The following is a 9,624-nucleotide window of genomic DNA, read 5'->3' as shown; positions in this document are numbered from 1 at the left end:
TATATATATATATATATATATATATATATATATATATATATATATATATATATATATATATAGTATGTATAAAATATGCGATATGAGCAAATATTAAATAATTTAATAAAAATTAAGGTATATAAAGGGATGAAAGAAACAACACATTTTTATTCTTATGATTTCTTTTTTTAGCGTTGAAGGTCTCGAAGCTCTTAAAAGAGCTGATAAAGAAAAAGCTGTAAAAGCAAAGATAACAAAGTTATGTGTCCAATAATGCTGTTTATCAATAGAGATTTTAATCTTTATATTCCATACGAAAGTAAACAGAAATAAAAACAGGCGTTGTCAAATGTAAATAAGGTCGAACTCGCGATCCGGAAAGCATTATTGGACGTAAAAATCAAACATTTGCGAAACTCACAATAAATGTCAGAGGCTCGATATTCGTAGTTCGTTAATTATTCGTATTCCTTGATTGGAATTTCGAAGCAATTACAGATTCGTACTGATGAACTGTCATTCAGCCGTTTCAATCAATATTTCTCATATGAGATAAATACAGATGGACAGAAATAATCGGAATAATATTCATGAATCTATAGAATTATTGCCAAACAACGCGACGAACTACGAATGCCGGCCTGAATTTCGACTCGGGTATTCCTCGCGTCCCAACAAAATCGGAAGCCCGCTGTCTAGTCAATAATTCGCCTTACTTGGAAATTATATACGTATCGCTGGCCACGCGTGGCCCTCCTGCGTCCTCCGTCCTGGCTCGCCGACCCTCCGGCACCCTCCGCCCGGCTGCGCTCCTCCATCGTGGCACCCCGGACAATCACTCAAGTCACACTTGACACTCGCTCGGACGCGGACGACGACTCGATCGGAGAAACGCGCGTTTAATTATCGCGACGCCGCGACGAGAGCCCGGTGAAGTGTACCCACCGGATACTCCGATCGCACGACGGAAATCGGGAATCAAACGTATCGACACGCGTGCGCGTCGCTCGCCGGCTCGACACACACTCGGCAGGCACAAAGGGCTGAGCTCCCTCTGCCGCGCCGCTCGCGACGATGAGCAAGCTGGGAGGTCAAAACAATGCGCGCTAACAAAAACAACGTATACACGCGACTCTCGCGACGCTCAGTGTTATCTCCGCGCGTTGTATATTACATCACGAAGCGGCGAGTGGTCCGTACGTAACGCGGTAGTGTCGTTTCGCGTTAATTATTATTCCACGTCGGCCGATGAAAATATTTCGTCGACTCTTGCTGGGAGGTCTCGTCGCGTTAATTAACGTCGAGTATCTCCCATCGAATCGTATCTCGCGCGAGTGTTGTCTGCTGTCGCTTGTGAATGTCCAGAGTGTCCGTGACGAAACAGCGAGCCAAGAGCAGGATGCTGAATCGGGGAGCCAGAACTCGCAGTACATTTCCGCGGCACATTTTCCAGGTATGTGAAATTCGTTACGTAGATTTTGTAATTTTAACACGCGTTTGACGAAGTTATCGGAATTAGCGGAACGAGTCGAAAATCAAGCTGGCATTCATAGTTTATTACTTGATTAAATAATTGTAGCTTCGTAAATCTTTGGTTATTTGTCCGTATGTGCCAGGAAGTATTTTATACAACGAAAAAGGTTGATTCAAACAGCTGAATGACGGTTTACGGATGTAATTAATTATGTTCTCGATACAAAATCGTAAATAGTTTGTAACTATGAGTACCGGTTTGAGTATCTAGTGTAAATCTCGCAAAGGTCGATTTTTGCGTATTTAATGCTGTTTGTGTCGCGAATTTTACCTTGGTTCAAGGTACCAAATATTTTTTTCTCACGCTTTGCTCATGTTTTTTCTCTGGTTAGACTTGTTATTATACCGAATCCAGATTTAATTTATATGCAAAATGCGCAGCACTGAATACGCGACTATTATTTTTGCCTTTCAATTCTCTCTTAGTCAGCTATTTCAAGAGCTGAAATTTCTTCTTTTCATCTCTCTTAAAACACTAAATACAATTTCCAACGACAACGAAGAAAAAAATTATAACAGAGTTATTAATAACGAATCTTCAAACATCACTTATAACACCTCATAATTAATTATTTAATATCCGCTTATTTCACATACTCTATTTAATTGAGAAAGTTATATTATTTGCATATTGCAGTTAAAAATTACATGATTAAATGGAGATGGAATATTGATGTAATGAAAAATTACATATTAATATAATATATAAAAAATAAAATATATTAGATACAATTGCTGCGAGAGAGAGAGTAAAAAAGAATGTTTCGTCAAATCTGAACGGACTACGCATTGAGAAAACAAAATTCTCGAAAATTTGCTTGTCAGATATAAGGTTTATTCGCGAAAATAAACATTACAGTCTACAAATAAATCTTGGAGTATTTTGTCTCAGTGCAGCGAGTAAACATCTGCAGTATATCCAGACAAAGCAATAACTTGTGTGGTATCAAGATTTTTCTCGTTGATCTTTCAAATATCAACGATATTTGCAGGATTAATGTAGAAACCAAATCTCAATTCGAATTTATGAGACGAGATGTGTGCATTTTCGCGCCGGTATTTGCAGATCTCTATACTTTTATCAGCCCGTAACGTGATTGCGCAGTTTGATAAAATGTCAAAGCATTATCCACGGTTGTCCCAGCGCGAGCAGCGGAACTGTCGATTCACCCTGACGATTAATCGACGATCAGCGGTCGATTCGCCCTTACGAACATCGCTACATATCGGCGGAGATTAGCACTCGCGCGCGCGCAACGCAATTAAACGCGGCGAAGAGAGCCCCGACGGGATATCTCGTCTGTTCCTTTTCGATCCGCGGCCGTGTATAATTAGTCGCGTATATATACGAGCGGGTTCTCGATCGACGATTCTTTCCCTTCCGTTTTCTCTCCTTCGCTCTTTTTCCCGGTGGCGTTTTTACGCCGTCGGCTTTACGGGTGGCGTGACCTCCTCTCCGTTTGTGCGTGTTGTGTCGCCGCCACAGCCCGGGCGTTGTATCCGCGGGATACCACTTTTGTCCGCGAGAGCGCCGAGAAACGGGCAGGCAGGCAGGCAGGCAAGCAAGGCAGATACCGGGAGTTGAAACCAGGCCTGTGCACCAATCCCGAGGAGATAATTCTCAAAGCTTATTATACGAAATATCAAGGCCTTGCCTTTCTACGGTTAGTACATACGTATCGCACGCGCAGATATACACGCGCAGTGCTGTAGCACGCGACGACACGCGGGAGATGATTTTTCGCGCGTGCACATCAAAACGGACGAACGAAAGGCGGCACGCCCACGAATTTCGTGATTTCGCGATGGCGAAATTTTTTTTTCCATCCGAGAGTTGATTCCCACCGTCGGCGTGATCGCCGGGCAGCGCGTAAAGGGCAACGAAGACTCGCGCGACTCGAGCACGATTCCTGAGCGATTTTCAAGCCGCGACGAAATTCTCCTCCGGGTGAAAGACGCTCTCCTTGGTTGAACCCGTGTCGAATATCGGCCGAAAGATTGTCGATCTGCCTCGACTTCTATTCAACTGAATAATTTAATAAACTGTCCTCGGGTCTGCCATTTCTGCGACAGCATGAGACACTTTGACACTTGCCCAAAGCAGAATATTTCCGAGAAAAATTCTCACTTGCCCGAAACGGAGCAGTCTTTATTGGCTGAGATTTATTAGACAGTAATTGTTTAGAAAATGAGCAATAAAATATGGTTAATACATGTTGGACAGTTTTTTTGTCTAGTAAAATACTGACTGATACTTTCAAAATATTGACTATACACAGAAACTAGAGAAGAAAAAAATTAAAAATAAAGTTGGCTGCGATTATCTTAATAACGAATGAATTTGCACGTGAAAAGACTTTACTCTCTCCAGCACGAGTTTTACGCTATTTTTATATTGAATAACAAAATATAGTATATTTCACAATGTAAAATTGAACAATGTAAACTGCCTGACGGAATTTTATACAAAAAAAGTTTAGTTAAAAGCTAATAAAAAGCTGATGAAAAATTGATTAAAAATTAACTTTACTGTCTAGAAACTAGCCAGTAAGCAAAAGACTAATTCACTGGCTAGGAAGAGGTCGCTTTTCTATTAGATAATTCTCTTTATCAAACTTCTCCTTCGGCGTACGAATTTTTGTATCGGACGAGATATAGAGATTCGTACGCCGCGCTTGCACGTTGGTGTCTCGATTCATATTTCACGAGAGCGGAGATTCGGGCGAGAAATTGGGGGAGAGTTCGAGAGAGCACACCCTTTTCGACTTGTCGACTTTTATCTCGTGGAGACGTTCAGACGTGTAAGTGTTGTTTCATGTGCTGTCCCTCCGAGGGAGTTAGCGAATTCTCCGAGCTCGACGCGAGCTATTGAAATATATCTACGACGGGGAACGTAACTTAGCCCGCGCCGACTCGCGGATATTTATTGTATTTGATATTCTCACTGCGAGAGAGTCTCGCGCTTGCGATCGCCGCTTGCCCTACGGCTAAGCTGTAACGAACGACGTGTTAAAAATGGAAGTTTCCCCCCTCGCACACTACTACCCCGGTAAAGGCACTCCTCAACTCGCGGTCATATTTATTGTTCAATAAATACCGAGACGCGATAGGTGCGAGTGAATATCGGATGGATTTGTGTTAATCGACGACGCGCATACACGGCTAAGCCGTCCGACTCGTTTAAGTGCGATAAGTCGTACATTAGAAATACCAAGTTTATCGTGGCGTGGCAATTAATCTGCTTGTCATAATCGCTCGTTGACCGCGGTTCTTGTCTATCACGGACACGGTTCGCGTCGTGCTAAATGCGAAACTCGTCCTCCCCTTTCCTTCCTCCCCGTCGCGTCGTTTAATCGCTCCGCGAAAACGGTGAGAATCCCATCCGCGCGCGCGTCAGCGCTCCATTTAATTTGTCCGCCTGTTTTGTACAGGGTGTCCTAGTTCTCGCGACTTTAATTTATACCGACAGCTTCTCTGAGCAATTTAGAATTAATTCTCGCTCGTCGAAAATTTTAAGGGAGATCATTCGTGTGTGGCGACTTTTCAATTTTCGATACAACGTATACTTCTGACTGAGGCTTGAAAAAAAATTCTGTTAAAGTCCACTTGAAACTGACAGAGGAGCACTATTTTGTTAGTCATCTTTTAGTTTGCGTTTTAGTCGTTTAGTTGTCGTTTGGTCATTTAGTTTGCGAAAAGCTCTACTTTACGATCCCTTGTATCTCAGAAACTGTTGGCGCCTCGACGCTTTCGCTTTCGATGAGGAGAAATTGACTCTAAATTGCTCAGAGGATCCGTCAGTATAAATTAAAGTCGCGAGAACTAGGACACCCTATATATATATATACACGTACATAGAAAAATATATATCACGGATTATATCGCCGGGATTACATGTCGCTTAAATCTCACCACAGACAAGTCCAATGTACGACAGAGGAAGAGAGAGAGAGAGCTTCATTTATTGTGCGCTCTGGGATATCATCCCCTCAAATGTACAGATTACAGAAATGTAACATAAATATAAAAGCAAATAATATAAATTATTGAGGATGATTTATAATTTGCATATTAATTGATGCGAAAGAATGAATGCGTAAATAAACTAACGAAATAAACAAAAACCAGTATAAAATCATACTTGTTTAATGAAAATCATTTTCATCTCCTTAATTTACAATATTCAACCCGCTCTATTTCAATCAGCACCGTCGTGTTCAGGCGAGAATGAATAAAAGTCGGTCTTAAATTCATCTACTGTGTGTGAGTTACGAATTTTAGGAGGAATACTGTCCGAAAGCCCAGCCGAGTAATAGGTATAAGACCGCCTGTGGAATTCCATTCTACAAAGAGAAAGAGAGAGAGAGAGAGATAGAGAGGAAGAAAAGAGAATAACATACGGTGGCTCAACTGCCTTCTTTTTTCTATCTTCCAGCGACTTTCTTTGTGCTCGTCCCATCGTCAGGTTGCTTATTTCAAAACCCGTTGCGCGCGTAAAAAATCACCTCTCATTGCTCAATCCGACCGTACAACCTTTCACGGTGCGCGCCGCGCGAGTGATGAATCCGGCGGCTTAGAAATTGGCCGATCCACGATCGGTCGCGGCGCGTCGCGATCATGCGTTACACATATTCATGTGCGTGCGTGCGTGCGATGCCGTGTGTGCGTATACATGTGGCATCGGGAATCTGCGGCTATCGGACGGACATTATCTCCGATGGTAGATTAGTCTATCATTATGTAACAAGCGTGGAACATCATCGCGCATATTCACGTAAGCCTCACACTTTCCTGCCCGTATACTCTTACACGCGACCCGACTTGTGTATCGCGCGTCGATCGCCGCGTCGAGGATCACGTACCGATGCGCGTAATTAACCCTCCGCGTACAATGTTGGGTCTGTGAGACCCGGACAGATATTTGATCGCGCTCACCGACATCCATAAAGAGTCCGGACAAATTCTAAAATTGCGCAGATCAGTTTGCAGATGTGGATCTTGAAGCGCTACACTGAGAGAAAAATGTATGAACTATAATGGCATAGTAAAAAGATTATAGTTAGGAATATCTTTTTTATAGTAAATGTCACCATAATGTTTGTAATATTTACAATATAAGCATAGCATAACTGACTCATGTAAAACTTTTACCAAGAATTATTATTATTTGAAGTAAAAAACATAGTAAGGAAATATTAAATGGTAATACAAAGCAAATATTAAATGGTAAGAAAAATTAACTATTTTATATAATCAATACAATTGGAATATTTGGAAAATATGGGTACATGTAACTATATTCCCAAAGCTTTACTATAGAGTAATTTACATATAGAGTAATAAGATGGTGACTATAAATGTGTGTTCATTCTGCTATATTTTCGTGTTTAGATGAACTATAAATATATGTTTGAGGCCAAAACGAATTATAAAATATAGTGAGATTATAGTTATTCCAACTATTTTTTTCTCTCAGTGTACTATCTCATAGCTGAGGCTTATTTCCCAACAAAAATGTGCCCAAAAATACTTATTTTCGACAAAGTTACACACAGTGATTCAAAGTTATACGGATCTGGCAGACTCAGATCGTATTGTACGTCCCAAAAGATGTGACTGCCAAGTAAACCTATCCAAAAGTTACACTCCGATTTCTTTCTAATTTAGCAAAAATGTAGAAGTACAAAAAATATTTAGGTCATATCTTTTAATTTGGGCCACTTTGAATTTCATGGGCAGTTTATAGCTTTTTAATGTTTTTACTCCTATCATCAACAAGTACAACAAAAATGCATAAGAAATAAAATTGATTACAAAATATAGTTAAATAATTTTAACAAAATCGGCATAGCTATGGCATAGCAGAGATACGAACCATTCTAAATTTCTTTAGCCGAGATTCCAACCGAAATATTTCAAATCTGTCGAATCACGGCCAAACCGAGAGAAATCCGGCAATTTCAATTAAAATTTTAACAAAATCGACATAGCTAAGATAAAAACCATTCTAAATTTCTTTAGCCGAGATTCCAACCGAAATATTTCAAATCTGTGCTAAATTAGTCAAAAATAGTTCGAATCTCGGCCAAACCGAGAAATTATTTGTATAAATACTTTTTTTTAACTTTTTACATGTTTTGTTTAAGCATTTTATTATTTATATAAATAATTTTACACATTTCATTTCATATTTATAATCAGCAAACCAAAAATGCCAATGTCTAAAAAATAAAAAATACATTTATTCGGTGGTTGCTATAATAACTTAGTTGCTTAAATATAAATTTTTGATTATAAATTCTTTTATTTAAATACAATAAACAATCACTCTTTCATGAAAAGCTACAGGAAAAAGTAGTATGACTGGCCCACATATAAATCTGTTTGTATCAACCAGGTTAAACAGTAAAATATGGAACAACTAATTATGTGGTTGCTGCAACCATACTCTCTTAAAATGAATCAATGAAACCACTGAAAACAGTGAATATACACTGATTTGCAGTTTTAAGCGTTGCTGAAAATGTTCAGTGCTATACTTATAACTGATATCAGTGACTATTTATTGATTCACTTTAAGAGAGTATAAGAGTAATCGCTGAATTACTGGCGTTGCAGCATTGACAACATCTGGTTGCTCCAAACAGAGTATTCATGGTAAATGTCATCCGAACCGATTTCTCGTTGTCGCAATCAGATCACACGTAACTACACTGATTAGTTGATGTAAGTAATTACGTATATCCAAAGTAACTGAGTCATATCAATCGTATATACATATTGCTATCGCACGAAGGTAACAAGGATGATGCAATTATGTCGAACAATCAGACATGTCTGATTACGTACATCATATATTTCCTTTCTTTCCACGTAAGATTTCAAGGAAATGTGTATATTTGCTTATTTGAGAAATATTTTATATCAGTAGAAAATACGTTATTAAAATATCCACCGAGTAATATCTGTTCGTTTCTGAAATATTTTCCTATCTCTCGGTGTACGCGGAGAGTTAGCTTGCTCTCTCAATTAAAATAGTTGGTAACGCGACTTATCGATTCGACTCGTCGTCGAGGACCATGCACTCTCGTGCGCCAGGACGACGCGGCGCCACGAAATATCCCATTTCGACAGGAGGATTCCGATTCTGTTAAAATCGTAGTGTAAATACACGCGTCGAATAATCGCACGTATGTCGAGAGGCGAGAGAGAGAGAGAGAGAGAGAGAGAGAGAGAAACCACGCGTTATTTCATGTTAAAAAAATAGTAGGACATTGCTTTTTTACCTCGCAGCGCAGCGCATGTATGAAATCGATATTTATTAACTCTATTGATATTTAGTTATTTAGTTATTTAATCGAGCCAGTTATTTCGGATAGTTTATTCTCTCATTTATTCTCTCAATACCGCGATATCGTTTTTACTCTTTTTCTTTCGTTTCCTCTCCGAACGTCGCTGTCCCGCTGGTTACACGCTGAATTCCGAGACACTTTACGCAAGTTGCAGCGACAGGCAACGGGGGAGAATGACGGGATATAGTAATATGGACACTCTTTATTCGCGATATTGTTACGAAATTTCTTGTTGTAGCACTTAAACAGCTGTATGTTCAAGTCGCGAACGTCGCGGCTTCTTATTAGTTGTACTTTGGATTACGAGACGCGTCGTGTAAGTGATAATAACGCGAAGAGATAATGAGAGGTGACGTGCGAATACAGTCGCGCGGACACATTGTTGAGAAATTTCCATTGATTGTGTCAAACGAGCAGTTTCATGTAAGTTCTTGAACGTCGCATCTGGTGCGACGATCTATAATGATTCATTTGTAGGTCGCGGCCGTTTATTGACGATCTCCTCGCATCTTCGTGCCTCGCTAAAGATGAGTAACGCGATATTTTCCCCGAGAGAAGAGCGGGAAAATTGTCTCGCGAAGCGAGCAGACAGTTACGACAAAGCGCGCTTGTATTACCAGATATCGTTCTCATTTGTGGTACACAGAACACAGATTAGGTAGATACTCGACGACAAACTTTTTCCCCTCTCTCAGCGCGTCATAACCCCCGAGGAAGATAAAAGAGGGAGGACACGTGCACTCGCCTGCGTAAATAA

General features: G+C 40.1%; 1 protein-coding gene across 3 annotated transcripts in view; it reads right to left on the bottom strand.

Moving 5' to 3' along the window:
• LOC116845084 (terminal nucleotidyltransferase 5C) overlaps positions 1-9,624 on the bottom strand; it is a 143,571-nt gene that overhangs the window by 109,826 nt on the left and 24,121 nt on the right. Inside the window, exon 1 of one of the 3 annotated variants that reach the window (XM_032817401.1) lies at positions 699-6,575. The exons of the other annotated variants lie outside the window; for them this stretch is intronic. Within the exon in view, the coding sequence (XP_032673292.1) occupies positions 699-800 (102 nt within the window). The 5' untranslated portion in view covers positions 801-6,575. Of the gene's footprint in view, positions 1-698; positions 6,576-9,624 lie in introns of those variants that run through there. 3 annotated transcript variants of the gene reach the window in all.

This window comes from Odontomachus brunneus, unplaced genomic scaffold (assembly GCF_010583005.1).
Source record: "Odontomachus brunneus isolate Ranch 3 - 2012 unplaced genomic scaffold, Obru_v1 Obru_scaffold_004, whole genome shotgun sequence".
NCBI lineage: Eukaryota > Metazoa > Arthropoda > Insecta > Hymenoptera > Formicidae > Odontomachus > Odontomachus brunneus.
Note: the sequence above shows the minus strand (reverse complement) of the source record. Positions and strands in the feature narration are given on the sequence as shown.